Source organism: Macaca mulatta, chromosome 7, assembly GCF_049350105.2.
Source record: "Macaca mulatta isolate MMU2019108-1 chromosome 7, T2T-MMU8v2.0, whole genome shotgun sequence".
Lineage (NCBI taxonomy): Eukaryota > Metazoa > Chordata > Mammalia > Primates > Cercopithecidae > Macaca > Macaca mulatta.
The window spans coordinates 147,216,144-147,241,923 of NC_133412.1; the positions used below are offsets into that span (position 1 = coordinate 147,216,144).

General features: G+C 42.4%; 1 protein-coding gene across 6 annotated transcripts in view; it reads left to right on the forward strand.

The window, feature by feature from the left end:
* BBOF1 (basal body orientation factor 1) overlaps positions 1-25,780 on the forward strand; it is a 50,079-nt gene that overhangs the window by 16,221 nt on the left and 8,078 nt on the right. For 5 of the 6 annotated variants that reach the window (XM_077941434.1, XM_077941438.1, XM_077941436.1 and 2 more), the window contains 8 exons: positions 606-749; positions 7,774-7,854; positions 13,236-13,306; positions 15,067-15,211; positions 16,927-17,420; positions 22,869-22,970; positions 24,196-24,270; positions 24,438-24,552. In XM_077941434.1, coding sequence (XP_077797560.1) covers positions 606-749; positions 7,774-7,854; positions 13,236-13,306; positions 15,067-15,211; positions 16,927-17,420; positions 22,869-22,970; positions 24,196-24,270; positions 24,438-24,552 — 1,227 coding nt within the window. The remainder of the gene's footprint in view (positions 1-605; positions 750-7,773; positions 7,855-13,235; positions 13,307-15,066; positions 15,212-16,926; positions 17,421-22,868; positions 22,971-24,195; positions 24,271-24,437; positions 24,553-25,780) is intronic. The other variant, XM_077941435.1, reaches the window with a different exon arrangement.

The following is a 25,780-nucleotide window of genomic DNA, read 5'->3' on the forward strand; positions in this document are numbered from 1 at the left end:
TAAAAGATGTATTTACTCTTCTCATATCCCTTTTTAATAAACATCTGCATTTTTTCCTTTCTATACAATCAGCTTATATAGAAACTTTTCAAAAAATTTTTCTTATTCAACACAAATGGTATCTTTTTACAGAAATGAAAACTTTATACAAAAATAAAAGTGGGGCTGGGCATGGTGGCTCATGCCTGTAATCTCAGTACTTTGGGAGGCTAAGGCGGGTGGATCACCTGAGGTCAGGAGTTCAAGACCAGCCTGACCAACATTGTGAAACCCTGTCTCTACTAAAAAATATAAAAATTAGCTGGGCATGGTGGCAGGCAGCTGTAATCCCAGCTACTCGGGAGGCTGAGGCAGGGAGAATTGCTGGAACCTGGGAGGGCAGAGGTTGCAGTGAGCTGAGATCACGCCACTACACTCCAGCCTGGGCAACAGAGTCAGACTCCATCTCAAAAAAAAAAATAATAATAAAATACAAATAGAAAAAAAAAAAAGGGGGGGTATTTCTTCAAAGAAGATATGCAAATGGCTTAAGGCTTCAAATGAAACATGACTCTGTGGGACTTCTGTTCTTTTTCCTAACTCGTTTACCTCTTTTTTGAATACAGGAACAAAAGTATACCAGGCAAATCGATGAACTAGAGGGACAGTTCCATCAAAAAGCCAAAGAAATTGGCATGATTCACACAGAGCTGAAAGCAGTAAGACAATTCCAGAGGAGAAAAATCCAAGTGGAGAGAGAGTTAGATGATGTAAGTTTCATTCCTTTTTTACAAAAAGGAAATTAGAATTAACTATTTAATGCCTACAGAAGCCTTCACAAACATTTACTCCTGTGAGACAGCAAAGAATTCTCTTTGACATTTTAGAAATTATTTGAGAGAAAAAGGAGAAGACAGACTGGATGTCAAAGGTCTTGACTTTAGACTTCTCTTTTTCTAAGCACTGATTTCTTTGGGAACTCACCAAATCTCAGCCAAGACATCCTCCTGTGTTTATCAGCAGGTAACCCTATGGATTGACTTCAGTAAGAAACAAACTACAAGTTCTTACAAAACCTCAGGGAAAAAGTAGCAGACTTCTAAATAAAAATGTTTAGGCTGATGAATGATAGTTTTAGAGAAATTTAGAAGGCTCTGTGGTAGGGGTCAGTGGGGTGAGAAACACTGAGTACTTTCAGAAAATTCATGTTACCTTGCTGTGCTCTTTCTCTTACTTTCCTTGGCTTGGAATATAGTTTTATTACATTACTGATAATTCAATAAGTGGCACAGGTGAGTGCCAGGAACAAGTAGCTGAAATCAGCTTCGTAACTATAGGAAGTTACTTAACTTTTCTATACCTTGGTTTTCTTATCTGTAAAATGGGATAGTAAGAGTTAGTATCTCAGCCAGGCATAGTGGCTTATGCCTGTAATCCCAGCACTTTGGAGGCCAGGAGTTCAAGACTAGCCTAGGCAACATAGTGAAATCCCACCTCTACAAAAAATTTTTAAAATTAGCCAGACATGGTAGCTCATGCCTGTAGTTCCAGCAACTTGGGAGGCTGAGGTGGGAGGATCACTTGAGCCCAGGAGATTGAGGCTGCAGTGTGCTGTGATTGCACTACTGCACTTCAGCCTGGGTGACAGAATGAAACCATGTCTCAAAAATAAAGTAAAATAAGAGTTACTATTTCATAGAATTGTTATAGGATTAAATGAGTTAATATATGTAAAGTGCATAAAATAGCATGTCACATGGTAAAAATTATATAAACTGGTGTGCAGCTCTCTGTTAAAAAAAAAGGTCTTGATTTGTAGCATTTGCTGATTTCTCTGGAGGAAATACTTTAGTATAGCACAGGTTACAGTCATCTGTCTTAAGGCTTGATTGGAGCTTGAGGATCTGCTTCCAAGGAGGCACACTCAAGTGACTGTTAAGTTGGTGCTGGTGATTAGTGGGAGACCTCTCCTCCTATGAGCCTTTTTTTTTTTTTTTTTTGACACAGGGTCTTACTCTATCACCCAGGCTGGAGTGCAGTGGCACGATCTCAGCTCCCTGCAACCTCCGCCTCCTGGGTTCAAGCGATTCTGGCTGCCTCAGCCTCCCCAGTAACTGGGATTACAGGTGTACGCCAACACCCCCAGCTAATTTTTGTGTATATATATATAAAATATATATACACAAAAAAATATATATATATAAAAATATATATATATATATATATATATTTTTTTTTTAGTAGAGTCAGGGTTTCACCGTGTTGGTAAGGCTGGTCTGGAACTCCTGACCTCAAGTGTTCTGGCCACCTCGGCCTCCCAAAGTGCTTGGATTACAGGCGTGAGCCACTACGCTTAGCGCATATGGGCCCTTTTATAAACTGGTTGAGTGTTCTCATGACTTGGTGGATGACTTCACCCAGAGTGCATAATCTGAGCAAGATCTAGACAGAAGCTATCTTTTTCATGACCTAGCCTTCAAAGTCACGTAGCATTACTTCTACCATATTTTATTATTAATAGTTAAAAGTGAATCCTTAAGTCTGGCCTATATTCCTAGCAGTGGGGAATTAGGTTCCATTATTTGAAGGGAAGAGTGCCAAAGAACTTGTAGACATATTTTAAAACTACCATACCACTACGGTCCAGTGTATACACAGCTACAGAAATACTTTTAAAATTATCACAGTTCTTTTTTTTTTTTTTTTTGAGATGGAGTCTTGCTGTGTTGCCCACGCTAGAGTGCAGTGGCGCGATCTCGGCTCACTGCAACCTTCACCCACTGGGTTCAAGCGATTTTGGTGCTCAGCCTCCCAAGTAACAGGGACTGTAGGTGCATGTCACCGTGCTAAGCTAATTTTTTGTATTTTTAGTAGAGAGAAGGTTTCTCCATGTTGGCCAGGCTGGTCAAGAACTCCTGGCCTCAGGTGATCCGCCTGCCTCGGCCTCCCAAAGTGCTGGGGTTACGGGCATGAGCCACCGTACCTGGCCTAAAATATCACAGTTCTGATCATGTCCTTCAAGAGTTGTCTTTAGGTGGGGCACAGTGGCTCACACCTGTAATCCTAGCACTTGGGGAGGCCGAGGCAGGTGGATCATCTGAGATTTGAGACCAGCCTGTCCAACATGGTGAAACCCTGTCTCTACTAAAAAATAGAAAAATTAGTTGGGCATGGTGGCATGTGCCTGTAGTCCCAGCTCTCCAGAGGCTGAGGCAGGAGAATTGCTTGAACCTGGGAGGCGGAGGTTACAGTGAGCCAAGATCACACCACTGCACTCCAGCCTGGGTAACAGAGTGAGACTCTGTCTCAAATAAAAATAAAAAAATAAAATAAAGAAGAGCTGTCTTTCGTGTTCCTCCACTGTAAACAGAATATTGTCCACACACCTTAATGTTAAAGTCAAGACCCTGTACCTGTCTGGGAACATTATTATCTCCTTTTACTACATCACCCACCCACCTCCATACTTCCTTTAATTCACCCAAAATGGGTATTCATTAATCCCTGAAATCTTGTCTCTTTGTTACATTGTTCACACTGTTTTTATCTGGAATATATTCCTGGTAGGTCTTTGCCCATTAAAATATTATCTTTCTTTTTCTTTTTCTTTTTTTTTTTTTGAGGCGGAGTCTTCACTCTTGTCGCCCAGGCTGGAGTGCAGTGGCACCATCTCGGCTCACTGCAAGCTCCGCCTCCCGGGTTCGCGCCATTCTCCTGCCTCAGCCTCCCGAGTAGCTGGGACTACAGGCGCCCGCCACCGTGCCCGGCTAATTTTTTTTGTATTTTAGTAGAGACGGGGTTTCACTGTGTTAGCCAGGATGGTCTCGATCTCCTGACCTCGTGATCCGCCCGCCTCGGCCTCCCAAAGTGCAGGGATTACAGGCGTGAGCCACCGCGCCCGGCCTCTTTTTCTTTTTTTCTTTTTTTTTGAGACAGAGTTTCACTCTGTTGTCCAGGCTGGAGTGCAGTGGTGCAATCTCAGCTCACTGCAACCTCTGCCTCCCAGGTTCAAGTGATTCTCCTGCCTCAGCCTTCCGAGTAGCTGGGACTACAGGCACGTGCCACTACACCTGGCTAATTTTTTGTATTTTTTAGTACAGGTTGGCCAGGATGGTCTCGATCTCCTGACCTCATTATCTGCCTGCCTCGGCCTCCCAAAGTGCTGGGATTACAGGCATGAGCCACCACACCTGGCCTCTTTTTTTGTTTCTTTTTTTTTTCTTGAGACAGAGTCTCACTCTGTCACCCAGGTTGGAGTGCAGTGGTGCAGTCATGGCTCACTGCAGCCTCTACTTCCCTGGGCTCAAGTGATCCTCTTATTTCAGGCTCCTCAGCAGCTAGTACTACAGGCACGTACCACCACACCTGGCTAATTTTTTTTTTTTTTTTTTTGAGATGGGGTTTCGCTCTTGCCGAGGCTGGTCTCAAACTCCTGGGCTCAAACAGTCTGCCTGCCTGGGCCTCCCAAAGTGCTAGGCTTATAGGCATAAGCCACCATGCCCAGCCACCTGTCTTTCAAAGTCTCAGCTCAAATTCATGTTCTCCATGAAGCCTTCCCCTAGAGTCCTGTTTCAAAGTAATAATTTTCGGCCAGGTGTGGTGGCTGATGCCTGTAATCCCAGCACTTTGGAAGGCCAAGGCAGGTGGATCACCTGAGGTCTGGAGTTCGAGACCAGCCTGACCAACATGGAGAAACCCTGTCTCTACTAAAAATACAAAATTAGCTGGGCCTGGTATGGCACATGCCTGTAATCCCAGCTACTTGGGAGGATGAGGCAGGAGAATCACTTGAACCTGGGAGGCAGAGGTTGCAGTGAGCTGAGATCGCACCAGTGCACTCCAGCCTGGGCAACAAGAGCAAAACTCCATTTAAAAAAAAAAAAAAGTAATAATTTTCTTTTCTGTGTGTTTCCATAGCATTTTCTATCCGTTTTATACCACTTAGCCCCATTCTGTCTTTTTTATCTTGTCTTTTTATGTACCTAAAGATATTGTCTTGATATTACATTTATTTATCATTTATCTTATCTCCCCTAATAGATTGCACTCATTTAAGACATGAATAGTGTTGTCCTTTGTATTCATTGAAATACAAGATACACAGTAATGTTGAATCAATCTTCGTTAAATGCTGAGTGGGTCTTTTGTTAAAAACATAAATGAAGGAATGTCAACTTTTCTGGAAGGAATACAAGTTATGTTTTATATGAAAATGCTGTAGATTGAATCAACATAATTAACTTTTCACAAACTCTTAAAATAGCCTATGTACAGGTATACATTCTGAATCAAAATGAATTAAGAACTAGTTGTGCGTATTCAAGTAGGCCATGATATAATTTTTTTTAAGAACAGTGTTGCCACCTAGTGGAGAAATAGATTTCAGACCTTTCATTTTTTATTTTTTATTTTTATTTTTTATTTATTTATTTATTTGAGACGGAGTCTTGCTCTGTAGCCCGGGCTGGAGTGCAGTGGCCGGATCTCAGCTCACTGCAAGCTCCGCCTCCCGGGTTTAGGCCATTCTCCTGCCTCAGCCTCCGGAGTAGCTGGGACTACAGGCGCCTGCCACCTCGCCCGGCTAGTTTTTTGTATTTTTAGTAGAGACGGGGTTTCACGGTGTTAGCCAGGATGGTCTCGATCTCCTGACCTCGTGATCCGCCCGTCTCGGCCTCCCAAAGTGCTGGGATTACAGGCTTGAGACCTTTCAAAGTGGGCCGTTGAGGAAGACTTAAAATTCAAAAGATATTGGATTATGGGAAAAAATAAGGTGGTTCTGTGGAATCCCAAATGTAGCAGAATTGTGGCAGGTGTGAAGGCCCATGAATTTTAAATTAGGAGGTATACATTAGGGAAGAAAATTAATTATACTGCGTATATAGAATTCATTATACAAATTACAAAGAGAACTGTTAAATTGAGATTCTCAAAAGGTATTCAAGACATGTTTTAAAGAAAAAAATTATTTCTGGCTGGGCACAGTGGCTCATGCCTGTAATAACAGCACTTTCAGAGGCTAAGGTGGGAAGAACACTTGAGCCCAGGAGTTCAAGACCAGCCTAGGCCACGTGGCAAAACACCATCTCTACAAAAAAATCACTGCACTCCAGCCTGGGCAACAGAGCCAGATCCTGTCTCCAAAAAAAGGAAAAAAAAAAGAAATGAAAAATTTAAAAATGATTTCCATATACCTGATTAACAGAAGAAGCATATATTGCATATGTTGTTAGATTGCAGTTATTATTTTTAAAATAGTTTTAATCTTCTTTTGACAAAATGATAACATTCATTACAGCAAATTTAGTTTGGCTGATAAAATTAGAAAATAAAAATACTCCATCCCTTATAATTACACCATGTAACCATTGTATAGTTTCTTTTTTCCTCTGCTGTAGAAACATCTAAAAATAACTATGTGTTATTTTTATAAAAGTGAAGTCATGATATAAATTGTTAATCTGATTTTTCACTTTATATATTGTGAACATTTTTCAATGCCATTAAACATTTTCTACAAAATTTTTTCAATAGATGCATGGAATTCCATTGGGTAGATACATCTTAATTTATTGATTGGTTGCTTGCTGTTGAACATTTGGACTTTTTCCTAATTTTCACTATTATAAACTGTGGGGATCATCTAAGGAATGAAATCTTTTTCTATATCTTTAGTTTTGTTTTTGTTTTTTTGAGACGGAGTTTCACTTTTATTGCCCAGGTTGGAGTGCAATGGCACAATTGGCTTACTGCAACTTCCGCCTCCTGGGTTCAAGCAATTCTTCTGCCTCAGCCTCCCAAGTAGCTGTGATTACAGGCATGTGGCACCACGCCCGGCTAATTTTTTTTTTTTGTATTTAGTAGAGATGGGGGTTTCACCATTTTGGTCAGACTGGTCTTGAACTCCTGACCTCAGGTGATCCTCTGCCTCGGCCTCCCAAAGTGCTGAGATTGCAGGTGTGAGCCACTGTACCCGGCCTACATCTTTAGTTTTTAGGATAACTTCTTAGTAGAATTTATGGTTTAATGAACATGAACTTTTAAAGGTTTGTGATGTGTGCTGCCTACTTATCTTTTGAAAGCTTTATTAATTTATAGATTTTTGAGGGAGTCTAATGGTAGATGAAAAATCCATCTCCACATACCATGGGATAGTAGATATTTTTATAAACTTGTATGTTGATACTAATTTTGAAAGTCTTGTTAATGTTGTCTCTCTCTCTCTCTCTTCCAAAACATCTTTTTTTTTTTAAAAAAGACTAATCTCGCTCTGTTGCCCAGGTTGGAGCAATCTGGGCTCCCTGCAGTCTCTGCCTCCTGGGCCCAAATGATTCTCCCACCTCAGCCTCAGTTCTGGAGTAGCTGGAACTATAGGTGTGCCCCACCACATTCAGCTAATTTTTGTATTTTTTGTAGACAGGGTTTAGCCATGTTGCCCAGTCTGGTCTCAAACTTCTTCAAGCAATCTGCCCATCTTAGCCTCCCAAAGTGCTGGGATTACAGGTGTGAGCCACCGTGCTCAGCCTCCTAATATTTTTGAACCATCATTGACTGCAGTTATCTGAAACTGCAAAAAGTGAAACTGCACATAAGGGGGACTACTGTACTAATGTTATCAATCTGTAGAAGATTGAGGGAAATTTGATACTCAGAGGCAGGAACACAGATTTTTTTCTGTGTGTTCAGGATTAAGAGGTAATGTATAACAGAAAACGTTTCCTTATTGATAATTTCTGAGTATATGCCCAATGAACCCTATTTTCTATTGACCATTTTTGTTTGTTATTTTAATTTTAGCTGAAGGAGAATTTAAGAAACACAGAGCGGATACATCAGGAGACTCTTAGAAGACTGGAAAGCAGATTTTTTGAAGAAAAGGTACAGATTATTAGGGTTAATTTAAAATGTTTTGTTTACTAGAGCAACATAAGTATATTTATATGCATTCTGAAACATCAACCTTCCATTTGGTATCTTAATATAAGATTAGAAGATTGTTACTAAATTATAGCACAATAAAATCAGGGAAAATAAAACCTTCTAGAAATCTCAATACCTAGTCCTTGTTTTCATTCCCATTCAGAAATCTTGTCCTCTTCGGAAGGCTTTGGGACATGTCTCCCTCAGCTTGATACTCCCCTGGTAAGACTCCATTATATAGGGAATGTACTCCATTATATAGGGAAGATGGGAGTGGAGAAGTCACTCTCATATGTGTGCAAAGATGTTTCCTTAGTCAAGCTGAGGTAAAGACGCTAATAAAAAATGTTGCTTAGGCTGGGCACGGTGGTTCATGCCTGTAATCCCAGCATTTTGGGAGGCCGAGGTAGGTGGATCATCTGAGGTCAGGAGTTTGAGACCAGCCTGATCCTATCTCTACAAAAATACAAAAATTAGCCAGGCGTGGTGGCACGTGCCTGTAGTCCCAGCTACCCAGGAGGCTGAGGCACGAGAATTGCTTGAACTTAGGAGGCAGAGGTTGCAGTGAGGCGAGATTGCACCACTGCACTCCATCCTGGGTGGTAGAGCAAGACTCCTTCTCAAAAAAAAAAAAAAAAAGTTCCTTACAACACAGCTTCCAACTTTTTCTGTATTTCTGAAGTTAACTCTCCAAATTGTGGGAAGTACATTGGAACACTTCTACAGAATCCTTTCAGAGGACTCATGGTTGTTCTTTCATCTTTTCTTTAATTTTTTATTCTTAGGGAAGAATTAAATAGATTCTTTCAGAAATTGGTAGGAATGTAGGCACTTGAGGGTGGGGCAAATGAGGTTTTGTTTGGTTACTTGTTTGTTTGTTTGTTTGTTTGAGACAGGGTCTTGTTCTGTCGCCCAGGCTGGAGTGCAGTGGCGCAATCACAGCTTACTGCAGCCTTGACCTCCACCTCCTGGATTCAAGCAATCCTCCTACCTCAGCCTCCTAAGTAGTTGGGGCTACAGGCATGTATCATCACACCTAGCTAATTTTTATTTTTTGTAGAAATGAGGTCTTGCTGGGCCTGGCATGGTGGCTCACACCTGTAATCCCAGCACTTTGGGAGGCCAGGGTGGGTGGATCACTTGAGGCCAGGAGTTTGAGACCAGCCTAGCCAACATGGTGAAACCTCATCTCTACTAAAAATACAAAAATTAGCCAGGCATGGTGGTTTGCACCTGTAATCCCAGCTACTCAGGAGGCTGAGGCAGGAGAATTGCTTGAACCCCGGAGGCAGTGGTTGCAGTGAAACAAGACTACTCCACTGCACTCCATCCTGGGTGATAAAGCGAGACTGTCTCAAATAACAACAACAACAACAACAAACTGAAATGGGGTCTCACTGTTGCTGGTCTCAAACTCCCGGGCTCCAGCAGTCCTTCCACCTTGACCTCCCAAAGTGTTGGGATTACAGGCATGAGCCACCATGCCCTGCTCCTATGGGGTTTAGATAAAAGGAATTGCTATAGAAAGTGGCTCTAGGTTTCCAGTTTGTGTATAGAATAACCAGGAAGAAATGGGGCAAGTGCAGCACCCTGGTGCTTTCCCTCTGAGACCCTCCCTGGCACTGTCAGGAATGGAAGCCCTCAGGAATAGGCTGTTCTCAGGAGCCTATTCCACCCTAATCTTGATCTCTTTTCTACTTGGTGTAGAAAGTAAAGGTTAGAAAGAGTTGATCAGTTTACAGAATACCTAAGTAACAGTGCTTATGTAAACATGATTTTTTTTTTTTTTTTTTTTTTTGAGACGGAGTCTTGCTCTGTCGCCCAGCCCAGGCTGGAGTGCAGTGGCGCGATCTCGGCTCACTGCAAGCTCCGCCTCCCAGGTTCACGCCATACTCCTGCCTCAGCCTCCCAAGTAGCTGGGACTACAGGCGCCCACAACCGCGCCCGGCTAATTTTTTGTATTTTTAGTAGAGACGGGGTTTCACCGTGGTCTCGATCTCCTGACCTTGTGATCCGCCCGCCTCGGCCTCCCAAAGTGCTGGGATTACAGGCGTGAGCCACCGCGCCCGGCCAAACATGATTTTTATATATGAGAGCAGATGGCTGCTGACCTTCCCTTCATGGTTACAAGACAGTTACTGCAGTTTGAAGCTTTGTGTTCAAGACAAGAAGGGAGACTCCAGCTGTGTCTGTCCCTTTTATCTGGAAGCCATAACAACTTTCCCAGAAGCCGCTAGCACATTTCATCTTACATATCACTGACCAGAACCATGTTATAAAGAATGCTGGGTGGCACACACTGTCGTTCCACCTACTGTGGAGACTGAGGCTCGAGGATTGCTTGAGCCCAGTAATTCGGGGCTGCAATTATCCATGATTGTGTCACTGTATTCCAGCCTGGATGACAGAGCAAGGCCCTGTTCTCTCTCTCTCTCTCTCTCTCTCTCTCTCTTTCTGTTTCTCTCTCTCTCATACATACATACACACATACACACACACACACACACACTACTGGGAAAGTGAATGTTTTGTTTTCCTCACCACTAGTGGAAGCTGGGAAGGAAAAAGAAGGATGGGAATGAATGTTCACATCACAGTAGGGTCTGCTTTCCCATGTTAGGTGTAAACTTTGTGGATATTTCTCCTGTGCTGGTTTGAGCCCTGGTGCTGCTGCTTCATGGCATTGGGCTTTCCAATAGGCCTGTTCACTTACTTCATACCTCAGCATGCCCCAACCGGCCATATAAAGGATTTCCCAGGTCATTGGTGTTTGTTTGATTTTCCCATTTATTTCTTTCTGTTCTTTGAATCACAAAGCCCTGTCCTACACACACACACACACACACACACACACACACACACACACACACATATTTTAAGACAGAGTCTCACTCTGTCACCCAGGCTGGAGTGCAGTGGCATGATCTCGACTCACTGCAACCTCTGCCTCCTGGGTTCAGTTGATTCTCCTGCCTCAGCCTCCTGAGTAGCTAATTTTTGTATTTTTAGTAGAGATGGGGTTTCACCATGTTGGCCAGGCTGGTCTCGAACTCCTGACCTCAGGTGACCTGCCCACTTCAGCCTCCCAAAATGTAGGATTATAGGCATGAGCCACCACTCCTGGCCTCTACATCCATATTTTTATATTGCTAGTCCCTCTTTCTGGAATGCTGTTCCTCCAGCTCTGGATCATTCTTATTTAGAGCTCAAATATCATTTCTTTAGAGAGAGATTTCCTAAACTCTAATCTAAAATGAGGCTGGCCACAGTGGCTCACGCCTATAATCCTAGCACTTTGGGAGGCCAAGGCTGGTGGATCACTTGAGGACAGGAGTTTGTGACCAGCCTGGTCAACATAGTGAAACCCTTTCTCTACTAAAAATACAAAAATTAGCTGGGCATGGTGGTGCACGCCTGTAGTCCCAGGTACTCCAGAGGTTGAGACATGAGAATCGCCTGAACTCGGGAGACAGATGTTGCAGTGAGCCGAGATCGTGCCACTGCACTCCAGCCTGGGTGACAGAATGAGACTCTGTCTCAAAAATAAGAATAAATAAATAATAAAATGATCTCCTCTAGTTACTATCTACCTTATTACCCCATTTATTTTATTGATAGCATTTATCACAGTCTATAAATTATTTTTATTTGTTTACTTGTTAGGAGACTGTATAGCATCAGATTGCCTGCATATAAATCCCTGCTCTGCCACTTACTAGCTTTGTGACTTTGGGCAAGTCACCAACCTCTTCTCTTTTTTTTTTTTTAAGACAGAGTCACCCAGGCTGGGGTGCAGTGGCACAATCATGGCTCACTGCAGCCTCCACCTCCCAGTCTCATACAATCCTCCTGTCTCAGTCTTCCAAGTAGCAGGACCACAGGTACACACCACCATGCCTAATTTAAAAAAATTGTTTTTTTGGCTGGGCATGGTAGCTCACGCCTGTAATCCCAGCACTTTGGGAGGCTGAGGCAGGTGGATCACCTGAGGTCAGGAGTTTAAGACCAGCCTGGCCAACATGCTGAAACTCTGTCTCTACAAAAATACAAATATTAGCTGGGCATGGTGGTAGGTGCCTGTAATCCCAGGTACTCGGGAGGGTGAGGTGAAAGAATCAATCGAACCCGGGAGGCAGAGGTTGCAGTGAGCCGAGATCACGCCATTGTACTCCAGCCTGGGCAACAGAGGGAGACTCCCAGAGATGGGGAGTCCTAGAGCTGGGTTCTAACTCCTGAGCTCCAGTCATCCCACCTTGGCCTCCCAAAGTGCTAGGATTACAAACATGAGCCAGCACACCTAGCCAACCTTTCTTTTTCTGTTTCCTTAGTCCCTGCTTTTGGGCATAATAGTAGTATCTATATTACAGGGTTGCTGTGACAGATAAATGATACATGTAATGTTCTTAAAACTGTTCCTGGCACATAGTAAATGCTCAAAATATGATAATTATTGCTTATTGTTTAGATTTCACCCTAGAATATAAGCTTCATGAGATCAGGGACCTTGTCTGTTTTGTTCACCACAGAATTTCAGTATCTAAAACAATCTGGTAATTATTACTGCACATAGTATTCTTTTATTTTTTATTTATTTATTTATTTTCTTGAGATGGAGTTTCGCTCTTGTTGCCCAGCCTGGAGTGCAATGGCGCGATCTCGGCTCATCGCAACCTCTGCCTCCCGGGGTCAAGTGATTCTCCTGCCTCAGCCTACCAAGTAGCTGGGATTACAGGCATGTGCCACCACACCCGGGTAATTTTGTATATTTAGTAGAGATGAGGTTTCTCCATGTTGGTGAGACTGGTCTTGAACTCCTGACCTCAGGTGATCCACCCGCCTCGGCCTCCCAAAGTGTTGGGATTACAGACGTAAGCCACCGTGCCCGGCCAATGCTCATAGTGTTTTGTAGACTGACCAAGCACTTCTAATTTTTATTTTCTACACCAAGTAAAAAAGAAATCAAGATTAGGGTGGAGTAGAGGGAGAGGCTACTGAGAACAGCCTAGTCCTGAGGGCTTCCATTCCTGAATGAATAAATGAATAACTCTCATTTCAGTGCATTTAGCAGAAATTCCTCCTGGCTCTGCTTTCCAATATGGAAGTGATTTTTCTCCCCTACTTATATGTCATACTGCTTGCTTAAGTGGGGAAATGGGGCGGTACCCTAAGGTTCCTGTGTTTACACTGTCCTCTTTGTTGGCTCCTCCACCAGTGCTTGGGAGTTCTTCTTTCAGGTCATGGGGATAGGAGTTTTTTATTTGACATTCTAAAATACTTTTTGATGAGTAAAATTTGTTGTTAGAGGCATAACTATTTAAGCAGCCCATTTTCTTTTTTAGCACCGACTAGAACAAGAGGCTGAAAAGAAGATAATAATGCTGGCAGAGAGAGCCCACCATGAGGCTGTTGTGTAAGAGACTGCTGCCTCCTTTCTGACTCTGATAGCCTCTTGCCTCTTTGCTGGTCTGTTTTCTTCTTACCTTCTTCCCCCTTCTGTTCTGGCTTACTTGCTTCAAATTTTCTGGTCTACTGTCCCTCACTGTTTGTTTCTCTTTGTGTACTCCTACCCCTTTCTCCTCCACTCTTTCTGTGGCAGCAAGGTGTGGTGGAAAGAACCTGGGCTTTGAACTTATTTATTTATTTATTTATTTATTTATTTAATTTATTTTTTTGAGGTGGAGTCTCACTCTGTCACCCAGACTAGAGTGCAGCAGCATGATCCTGGCTCACTGCAACCTCTGCCTCCCAAGTTCAGGCGATTCTCATGTCTCAGCCTCCTGAGTAGCTGGGATTACAGGCACCTGCCACCACACCCAGCTAATTGTTGTATTTTTAGTAGAGACAGGGTTTCACCATCTTGGCCAGGCTGGTCTTGAACTCCTGACCTCAAGTGATTCACCCACCTCGGCCTTCCAAAGTATTGGGATTACAGGCACGAGCCACTGTGCCCAGCCTGAATTTGACTTTGGTTCTCAACATGTATGCTAACTAACCTTAGGAAGATTTCTTACCTTTTTGTTTGTTTCTTTGTTTTTGAGACAGGGTCTGGCTCTGTCACCCAGGCTGGAGTACATTGGCGCGATTGTGGTTCACTGCATCCTCCACCTCCTGGGCTCAAGTGATCCTCCCACGTCAGCCTCCAGAGTAGCTGGGACTACAGGCACCAGCTACTGTGCCACCACGCCCAGCTAATTTTTGTATTTTTTGTAGAGACTGGGTTTTGCCATGTTGCCTGGGCTGGTCTTGAACTCCTGGGCTCGAGCAATCTACCTGCCTTGGCCTCCCCCAAGTGTTGGGATTACAGATGTGAGCCACTGCGCCAGGCCACATTTCTTAACTTTCTTGAAGTTAAATTTCTTCATCTAAAAGTAGGGCTAATTTACTTCTCCTAGTAATCTGAGTTTATAAAAATAAATAGATAATAAAACCAGGGCTGTCATGAGGTATATTAGTGGAAGTATATCTAACTCTCAAGTCTTAATGGTTTATTTATTGTTCATGGAACAATCCTATGTGGGTCTGGCAGCTCTCCTCCAGAGATGATTCAGGAACCTCGCTGCTTCCTTCTTGCACCTCTTCCATGTTTGAGTTTTTCATGTCCAGTCATGTGGACAGGAAAGAGCATGGGAGACTCATACCTGCTCTTAACTGCCTTGGACTAGAAGTAACCCATCCTTTTTCACTTTATTGATTTATTTATCTTTGAGACAGCGTTTCGTTCTGTCACTGGTGGAGTCATGGCTCTCTGCTGTAGCCTTGACTTCTTGGGCTCAAGTGGTTCTCCTTCCTCAGCTACCTAAGTAGCTGCGACAGACTACAGGTGCAAACCACCATGTCTGGCTAATTTTTTAGATTTTCTTAGAGATTGGGTCTCACTGTGTTGCCTAGGCTGGTCTCAAATTCCTAGACTCAAGTGATCCTCCCATCTCAACCTTCCAAAGTGCTGGGATTATAGATGTGAGCCACTGCATTCAGCCGTTTTCACTTTTTTATTGGGCAAGAACTTAAATTACAAGATTCCCACCTAACTATTGAGTACCCACCATAAGCTAAATAAGTGGTGGTCGCTATTGCTAATATTGGGGGGTGCAGGTGGTAAAGCAATCATTTTGCTATTTTGGCAATATCTAAAAGTTAGACCTGTGTTTTGAGATCTTATATCTATTTCAGGCAATTGAACGATGCTGGAAGAAATGTTTTTAAAGAGAATGTTTATCTCCAGAAAGCCCTGGCATATCACCTGAAGGAAGCTGGCGCTCTACAAAAAAACTCCCAGAAGTTGCAAGAGAGTCATGCTTTACTTTTACATCAAAAGGTTCCCTCTCATTTAGACTTGGTGTCCTTTTTTTCTTTATTTAAGGATTGGGTTGATAAATACCAAAAATTGAGTGTAATAATGATATATAAGGACAATGAGACCATTTTTCATCTGTCTGGATGATGCACTTTTTTTATCTGTAAAGGTTAAATACTCAATCTTATAATGCTTATAAGAAGCATTAGACTCAACTTTATAAAGAATATATCAGAAACATAAATAAGACCCTTATCCTCTACTACCTTAGAATATTCATTTTTCTTTGCCTAGAGTTGGTCCCTGAGTCACTTAGGAATACATTTAGCTGTGAGTAACAGTCCTGACATCAGTGGCATCACCACACTTTTATTCTTTCACCTAAAGGAGTCCTGGAGGTAAGCAATCCTCAGCAGGAATGGTAGTGCCACAAAGTTAATAGACACTCAGCTTCCTTAACTCTGCTCTGCAACACTTGGCTTACATCCTCAAACTTACCTCACAGCCCAGTGGGGGATGCTGGAGCTCTAACCATTCCTTTAAATAGCAGGAAGGAAGAAAAAAAGAAAAAAGTGTGCCTTTCCTTTAAGAGGTCTTTCTGGAAGTCCTACACACATTTCTATTTACATATCATTGACTAGAAAATGGCTATGCTGAACTTCAAGGGAGACTGGGAATTTTCAGATGGACTTAACTGCCTTTCTGAATGAAGTTGGGGTTTTACTACTAAGGAGGAAAGGGAAAGGGAAAATAGATATTGGTATAAGCAACAAGGATATGCCACAGTTTCCAATATAGTTATTAATGTTTTGCTGTATAGTTTATATATATGTGTGTGTGTGTGTATATATATAGAGAGAGAGAGAGGGAGAGAGAGAGAGAGACAGAGAGAGAGAGAGAGAGAGAGAGAGAGAGAGAGAGAGAGATGGAGTCTCATTCTCACCCAGGCTAGAATGCAGTGGCATGATCTTGGCTCACTGCAACCTCGACCTCCTGGGTTCAAGTGATTCTCCTGACTCAGCCTCCTGAGTAGCTGGTACTACAGGCATACACCACCATGGCGAGCTAATTTTTGTATTTTTTAGTAGAGACAGGGTTTTGCTATGTTGACCAGGCTGATCTGGAACTCCTGACCTCAGGTGATCTATCCACCTTGGCCTTCCAAAGCTCCAGGATTACAGGCATGAGCCACCATGCTCAGCCCTTCATTCTTGTTTTATGGCTGCAAGAAAGTTTCTTAATTAGCAAAATTCACAATTAGTAGATTGCCTTCCCAAGTCCCGACAAGGATCCTAGGATGTTTGTTACTCTCTACATAAAATACCAAAATATCACCTTAGCCTGGCATAAAACTCAAATCTCATGAAGTAATGGAAATTAGTGAGGAACTTCCTAAGTTCTGGAATGATTTAAAGAAAAAAAAATCGGCCGGGCACAGTGGCTCATGCCTGTTACCCTAGCCAAGGCAGGCGGATAGCCTGAGGTCAGGAATTCGAGACCAGCCTGGCAAACATGGTGAAACCCTGTCTCTACTAAGAATGCAAAAATTAGCTGGGTGTGGTGGTGGGCACCTGTAATCCCAGCTACTCAGGAGCCTGAGGTAGGAGAATTGCTTGAACCCAGGAGATGGAGGTTGCAGTGAGCTGAGATCGTGCCACTGCACTCCAGCCTGGGCGACAGAGCAAGACTCCATCTCAAAAAAAAAAAAAAAAAATCACCTCTCTTTCTGTTTTTAGGAGATCAATGATCTGTTGATTAAGGAAAAGATTATGCAACTTGTCCAGCAGAGATCACAAATCCAAACCCTTCAGAAGAAGGTAGTAAACTTGGAGACTGCTCTGGGTTACATGACCAAAGAGTTTGAGAGTGAAGTTTTAAAACTGCAGCAACACGCAATGATAGAGAACCAAGCGGGTCAGGTAGAAATTGACAAGCTGCAGCACCTTCTTCAGATGAAGGACAGGGAAATGAATCGTGTGAAGAAGCTGGCCAAGAACATACTGGATGAGAGAACAGAAGTGGAAAGATTCTTTTTAGATGCTCTACACCAAGTGAAGCAACAGATCCTAATTAGCAGGAAGCATTATAAGCAGATAGCACAAGCTGCTTTCAATTTAAAAATGAGAGCAGCATGTGCAGGAAGAACAGAATATCCCAAAATCAGAACATTTGATGGCAGAGAGCACAGCACCAATAGTGTGAATCAGGATCTTCTGGAGGCCGAAAAATGGTACTAGCAATACTTTATCATCTTTTTTGCTGCTATTTTTGTGTCCTTTACAGAAATAGGAAGTCTGAAAAGTTTAGTTTTATAATATTCAAGTATTGAATAGATTTCTCAGTAGGTTACTTGAGGACAGGAACTGACTTATTCATCTTTGTAATCTCTAGGCTTAGCATAGCATGTGGGGCTTTGGATGTATTCTTAGTACATTCCCCTCTGTCTCATGATAGAAGTCTTGTTAAGGAGACTATTTGTACTATAGGTTGTTTTTTATTTAAGATATATAAGGTCATTATATATCTTTTCACTTGTTCCTTTGTTTCCCGTAAATTGGAAATTTGTTATAAAAGCCTGATTAGATTCAGGTGAAAATTTTTTTTTTTTTTTTAAAGGCTGGGTCTCACTATGTTGCCCAGACTGGTCTTGAACTCCTGGCCTCAAGTGATCCTCCTGCCTCAGCCTCTCAAAGTGATGGAATTATAGGCGTGAGCCACTGCACCCAGCCAAGTTAAACATTTTTGATAAGCATACTTTCAGAAATATTTTGTACTATTTTCTTTACTATCCTGAGATGAAATTCATAGGTAATAATATCTATCCAACCATATAATTAAAAAAATTAATATAACAATTATTTGTAGGCTGGGCATGGTGGCTCACACCTGTAATCCCAGCACTTTGGGAGGCCAAGTCAGATGGATCACTTGAGGCCAGGAGTTCAAGACCAGCCTGGCCAACATGGTGAAACCCTGTCCCATTAAAAATACAAAAATTAGGCTGGGCGTGGTGGCTCACACCTGTAATCCCAGCACTTTGGGAGGCTGAGGAAGGTGGATCACCTGAGGTCAGGAGTTTGAGACCCGCCTGGCCAACATGGTGAAACCCTGTCTCTACTAAAAATACAAAAATTAGCTGGGTGTGGTAGCACATGCCTGTAATCCTAGCTCCTTGGGAGGCTGAGGCAGGAGAATCGCTTCAATCCAGGAGGTGGAAGTTGCAATGAGCCAAGGTCATTGCACTCCAGCCTGGGTGACGAGAGCAAAATACTGTCTTAAAAGAACAAAACAAAACAAAACAAAAACCAAAAATTAGCTGGGCGTGGTGGTGGGGGCCTGTAGTCCCAGCTACTCAGTAGGCACAAGAATCGCTTGAACCCAGGAGGCAGAGATTGCAGTGAGCCAAGATCGCATCACTGCACTCCAGCCTGGGCGACAGAGTGAGACCCTGTTTCAAAAAACAAACAAAAAACCAAAACAATTATTTGTAACAATTCTTTTATTTTTATTTTTATTTTTTTTGAGACGGAGTCTCGCTCTGTCGCCCAGGCTGGAGTGCAGTGGCCAGATCTCAGCTCACTGCAAGCTCTGCCTCCCGGGTTCACGCCATTCTCCTGCCTCAGCCTCCCAAGTAGCTGCGACTACAGGCACCCGCCACCTTGCCCGGCTAGTTTTTTGTATTTTTTTTTTTAGTAGAGACGGGGTTTCACCGTGTTAGCCAGGATGGTCTCGATCTCCTGACCTCGTGATCCTCCCGTCTCGGCCTCCCAAAGTGCTGGGATTACAGGCTTGAGCCACCGCGCCCGGCCTTGTAACAATTCTTTGTTATAGAGAACTGTCCCATGGATTGGAGGACGATCAGTAGTACCCCCATCATTGTATTAACCAAAAGTCCCCCAAAATTTTCTAAAATTTTAGAGATCTGCCACTATGATAAAGGTAACAGAATGTTTGAGACAGTTGCAGACTATATATTACATAATGATTAACTTTGTTTCCTGTCAGCATTTTTGTTTCTTAGAGCAGTCTCCCCGCTATAAACCATGGATTAAATTATAGTCCATTTGAGGTTATTCTGAAATAAAATTATTTTATATTCCAGTGCAATTAGATTCTTCAAAGGCTCTAACTCAAGAAACTTAAAAGGACTGCAGCCTGGAATTCCTGGGCTCAAGTGATCCTCCTGCCTTGGCCTCACAAAGTGCTGGGATTACAGGCACAAGCCACCATGCCCAGCCTAACATCTTCTGCATGTGTTTTTTGCTTTAAATTATTTTTAAAGGACTAATTTTATAGGTTGTTTTGAATTACATGGCTTTTGAGAAGGCTGGACATGCTCAGTAGTCTCTGATAGATAAGATTCTTCTTCAAAATGCCCAAACTATAATTTACTTCTTGTCATATTCAGAAATCTGTAATACTACTACTGTTACCAAGAGATTTGCTGTAATTTCTCTTTTTTTTTCTCTTTTTTATTTAATATATCAAGTAAGTTGAGTCCCTACCATATATAAGGCAGTTTTCTTTATACCCTTTTGTTTATGGAATGCTAAGTGTTATACATTTTCAGAGGAAGTTAAATGATTGTCTATATTGTTACTGCAGTAACTGGACTCTTCCTATTCTGTGTTCTATGTGACATTTTTGCTACTGACCACCTTAACACTTTAGCCTTAGTGTCCTATTGCCTCTATCAGCAGGGCAGAAATGGTGGTTAAAATATTACATCATTGGGTCGGGCGCAGTGGCTCACGTCTGTAATCCCAGCACTTTGGGAGATCAAGGCAGGTGCATCACGAGGTCAGGAATTCAAGACCAGCCTGACCAAGATGCTGAAACCCCGTCTCTACTAAAAATACAAAAATTAGCCGGGCGTGGTGGCACACACCTGTAATCCCAGCTACTCAGAAAGCTGAGGCAGGAGAATCGCTTAAACCCGGGCGGCAGAGGTTGCAGTGAGCCAAGATTGTGCCATTGTACTCCAGCCTGGGCGGCAAAGCAAGACTCTGTCTAAAAAAAAAAAAAAAAAAAAAAAAAAATTACATCATCTATTTAAATGGTAGATTGGAAAATGACAGTTGAAGTATATGGTAATCGACTGGGTGTGGTGGCTCATGCCTGTAATTCCAGCACTTTGGGAGGCTGAGGCAAGAGGATCATTTGAGTCCAGCAGTTAAAGACCAGCCTGGGCAACACAGTGAGACCCCAGCTCTACAAAAAAACAAAACAAAAAGTAGCCTGGCATGATGGTGTGTGTCTGTAGTCCCATCTACTCAGGAGGCTGAGGTGGGAGGAATGCTTGAGCCCAGGAGTTCAAGGCTGCAGTGAGCCATAATGATACCACTGCATTCCAGCCTGGCAACAGAGTGAGACCTTGTCTCAAAAAAAAAAAAAAATAATAATAATAATAAATAAATTTTTTTTTTTTTTTTTGAGACGGAGTCTCGCTCTGTCGCCCAGATTGGAGTACAGTGGCCGGATCTTGGCTCACTGCAAGCTCCGCCTCCCGGGTTTCCGCCATTCTTCTGCCTCAGCCTCCTGAGTAGCTGGGACTACAGGTGCCCACCTCGCCCGGCTAGTTTTTTTTTTGTATTTTTTAGTAGAGATGGGGTTTCACCGTGTTAGCCAGGATGGTCTTGATCTCCTGACCTTGTGATCCGCCCGTCTCGGCCTCCCAAAGTGCTGGGATTACAGGCTTGAGCCACTGCACCCGGCCATAAATTTTTAAAAAAATGAAGTATATGGTAATCATAAGATGAAACCTAGACTTTTAAATTTAATTAATTAATTAATTAATTTTTTTGAGACGGAGTCTTGCTCTGTTGCCAGGCTGGAGTACAGTGGTGATCTTGGCTCACTGTAACCTCCAACTGAAGGGTCCAAGCAATTCTCCTGCCTCAGCCTCCCGAGTAGCTGGGATTACAGGCGTGTGCCACTATACCTAGCTAATTTTTGTATTTTTAGTAGAGACGGGGTTTCACCGTGTCAGCCAGGATGGTCTCGATCTCCTGACCCGTGATCTGCCTGCCTTGGCCTCCCAAAGTGGTGGGATTACAGGTGTGAGCCACCACGCCTGGCCACAAAAATATTTTTTACAATACCAGTACTCTACATGTTAGCTTTTATTATTATTATTATTTTGAGACGGAATCTCGCTCTGTTGCCAGGCTGCAGTGCAGTGACGTGATCTCGGCTCACTGCAACCTCTGCCTCTGGGGTTCAAGCAATTCTCCTGCCTCAGCCTCCCAAGTAGCTGGGACTACAGGCGCCCGTCACCACACCTAGCTAATTTTTGTATTTTTAGTAGAGACTAAACAACTTTTTTTTTATCTTGTTCCATTTGTGTGTATTTTATTTCACCATGTTGGCCAGGATGGTCTTGATCTCTTGACCTCATGATCTGCCCACCTTAGCCTCCCAAAGTGCTGGGATTACAGGCATGAGCCACCGTGCCCAGGCCTCATGTTAGCTTTTATAAACAGAAAGTAGACTGTGAATCCTCTGGGAAAGTTGTAGTGTAGATAGAGACCTGTCTGGAAAGCTTACCTGCAGCTTTGTTTGAAGGTAAGAAAATAGACTACATAAGTTATGCATTATTTTTAAAATTTTGTTACACTGTTTTCACAGTAAAATATTTAATACAAAAAGAAATGTTAATGGAAAAACACGTCAGTAATTTCACCAAACAACTTTTTTTCTTTTTTTGAGACAGATTCTCACTCTGTCGCCCAGGCCAGAGTGCAGTGACACCATCTCAGTTCACTGCAACCACCTCCTGGGTTTAAGCGATTCTCCTGTCTCAGCCTTCCGAGTAGCTGGGACTACAGGCACGTGCCACCACGTCTGGCTCATTTTCTTTTTTCTTTCCTTTTTTTTTTTTTTGAGATGGAGTCTTTGTTCTGTCGCCCAGGCTGGAGTGCAGTGGCATGATCTCAGCTCACTGCAAGCTCTGCCTCTGGGGTTCACACCATTCTCCTGCCTCAGCCTCCCAAGTAGCTGGGATTACAGGTGCCCGCCACCACACCCAGCTAATTTTTTTGTATTTTTTAGTAGAGATGGAGTTTCACTGTGTTAGCCAGGATGGTCTTGATCTGCTGACCTCATGATCCACCCACCTTGGCCTCCCAAAGTGCTGGGATTACAGGTGTGAGCCACCGTGCCCGGCCTAAAAAACTTTTTTTTTTTCTTGTTCCCTTTGTCTGTGTGTGTCTCTAGATAAATAATGTTATATTACAGTTTTTAATTTTTTTTATTTTTTTTTGAGTCAGAGTCTCACTCTGTTGCCAAGGCTGGAGTACAGTGGCATGATCTCAACTCACTGCAACCTCCGCCTCCCAGGTTCAAGTGATTCTCCTGCCTCAGCCTCCTGAATAGCTGGGACTACAGGCATGTGCCACCACGCCTGGCTAATTTTTGTATTTTTAGCAGAGATGGGTTTTCACCTCATTGTCCAGGCTGGTCTCGAACTCCTGACCTCAGATGATCCACCTGCCTCGGCCTCCCAAAGTGCTGGGATTACAGGTGTGAGCTACCGCGCCTGACCTGTAGTTGTTTCATAATATTCAATTATGGTATGGAATTTATCTTACGTTTACACATTATATATTTTTTAAAAAGAAGAGAAGCCTATTTGATGATATTTTTCCTTTTTGCATTTTTTTCCTCTGAAATTCTTCAGGACACATATTGAAGGAAATGTGGATATTGGAGATTTGACCTGGGAGCAGAAGGAAAAAGTCTTGCGATTGCTCTTTGCAAAAATGAATGGCTGTCCTTCTAGGTAACTCCCAATTTCTGCATTGAAATACCAAGTTGTTATCAAATCTAGAAACCACATAGGAATAATGAACTTATTTTTCTTACTTAGAACTAAAGGGATGGGAAAGGACCAGAAAATATAAAAAGGCCCTACTGCTTAACTACTGCAGCTCCCAGAGATAAAGAGTGGGAATGAGTGAGCATGAAAATGAAAGATGAATTGGAATTACAGGGGGAGGGGAAGATTCACCTTAGATGTTTAAGGTAGTGCTTACTCAGAAGCTACAATATTGCTCAGCTGAATGAGTGGCAACTGAAGATAAACATAACAATATTAAGATTTTATTGGTTTGCAAAGATAAGTAAATTTCTTTTTTTTTTTTTTTGAGATGGGGTCTCATTCTGTCACCCAGGCCAGAGTGCAGTGGCACAATCACAGCTCACTGTAACCTCCACTTCCCAGGCACAAGTGATCCTCCCACCTGAGTCTACTGAGTAGCTGAGACTACAGACATGTGCCACATGTGGCCTGGCTAATTTTTTTGTTTTGTTTTGTTTTGAGAAGTAGTCTCATTTTGTCACCCAGGCTGGAGTGCAGTGGTGCAATCTCGGCTCACTGCAACCTCTGCCTCCTGGGTTCAAGTGATTCTCGTGCCTCAGCCTCCCAAGTAGCTGGGATTACAGGTGCCACCGCCATGCCTGGCTAATTTTTGTATTTTTTGTAGAGACAGGAGTTTCACCATGTTAGCCATGCCAGTCTCGAACTCCTGACCTGAGGTGACCCGCCCGCCTCAGCCTCCTAAAATGCTGAGATTACAGGCACTCAGCCACTGTGCCCAGCCCTAATTTTGTATTTTTAGTAAAGACAGGGTTTCACCATGTTGGCCAGGCTGGTCTCAAACTTCTGACCTCAGGTGATCCACTCACATCGGCTTCCCAAAGTGCTGGGATTACAGGCATGAGCCACTGCACCTGGCCAGTTGTACATTTTAAAATAACTAAAAGAGTATAATTGGATTGTAACACAAAGGATAAATACTTGAAGGGATGGATACTTCATTCTCTATGATGTGATTATTTCACATTGCATGCCTGTATCAAAACATCTCACGTACCCCACAAATACATATACCTACTATCACCCACAAAAATACAAAATAAAAAAAAATTAAAATATGAAAAAAAATATGAAGGCATGAGGAGACACTGCCTCATTCATTATCTTTGTTGACTTTCACCTACCACAGGAAATACAACCAGAGTTCTAAGCCTCCAGTTCCAGACTATGTTGTTTCTGACAGTGGGGAAACAAAGGAATTTGGGTAAGAGCTCTCTAGTTGCTAAAGTAATAAACATGAGCCCAACATGATGGTTCTTGTGGGCATCTTGAATGTGCTAATTGAAAGTTAATATAACAAGTCTGTTATTCTAAACCAGGTTTTCTGTGTGTATAGTTGTTGATGGCTCTGTTATTTTGTCATTATTACAGGGATGAAAGTAAGCTTCAAGATAAAATCTTCATCACCCAGCAAATTCCAATATCAGACTCTTCTGGTAAAGTGGTGCTACCCACTATTCCAAAAGGACCTCAAGAGTCTGACACAGTAAGGAGTCTCTCTTATCAAACAATACATATTGTTGTCACCCTTCCCCATGTTGCTTCTTGCTAAATCAGTTATTTTCTCTACTAGTTAAGAGACTTCAGGGATCAGTGGAATGAGTAATAAATAGCATTAGCAGATTACATAAATTTTTAAATCAATATCCATACAAATGCATACTATACTAATGCAAATGCAAATGTGTGCCTCTTTTTGTGTGGAAACCTATAGGTTGCCTTTTGAAGTAAGCAGCCTAGCCACAATGTGTACTATCTTTTATGTAAGAGTAAACATAGTGACCTTGTGACTCTTGGCTTTCCATCACAGGTGGGAAGTCAGAGTCATTACAACCTAGAGGACAAAGGCTTATAAGGAAATATGAAATGATTTTTTTAAGCCAAGTTTTTCTCTTTAAGAGTTTTTTATTTATAATTTGTTATTCATAATCAATTAGTACAATGTAGAATCTGAGAAATTTCAAATGAAGCCACATTAGAGTAAAAAAAAAAAAAAAAAAGAAAATACTGACTTTTTAGCTGCGATCACATGAATATAACTGATGAGTTTTTTTCATCTAAGAAATAAGAAACTCTGAACAGCACAATTCTGATTAGTGTGTTTTTTAGAAGTGATTTCCCTTAAATATAAGGAAAATGTTAGGAGTCTCTGTGACTACATTTAATTCCACTTGGAATATAGACAATAATGACCTTTTATTTAACCCAGCCTATAGTTGTTGGATTGGATTAAATATCACTACCAGGGCCGGGAGTAGTGGCTCACACCTATAATCTCAGCCCTTTGGGAGGCCGAGGCGGGCGGATCATGAGGCCAGGAGATTGAGAACCCAGGAGGCGGAGGTTGCAGTGAGCTGAGATCATCCCACTCCACTCCACCCTGGGCAACAGAGTGAGACTCCATCTCAAAACAAAACAAAACAAAACAACAACAACAACAAAAAATCACTACCAGTTGCCAGCTGTGATAAGAGCTAAAACAACGGGCACTGTAGTCTCAAATTATAAATTTCTATTGCCTCATCTTTAGGAAAGCACAAAAAAAAAAAAAAAAAAAAGGCCCAATAGGGTCATAAGTGTATTTTACAAAAGTTCCAGTCACCTTAAGTGATTGAAGGTTTTGACATTCTATCCAGCCAGGTGGTAGTAATAAGCCTCAGATCCACAGGGTACACAACATTTTCAAGGTATTTTTTTTTTAATCATCCTTAATT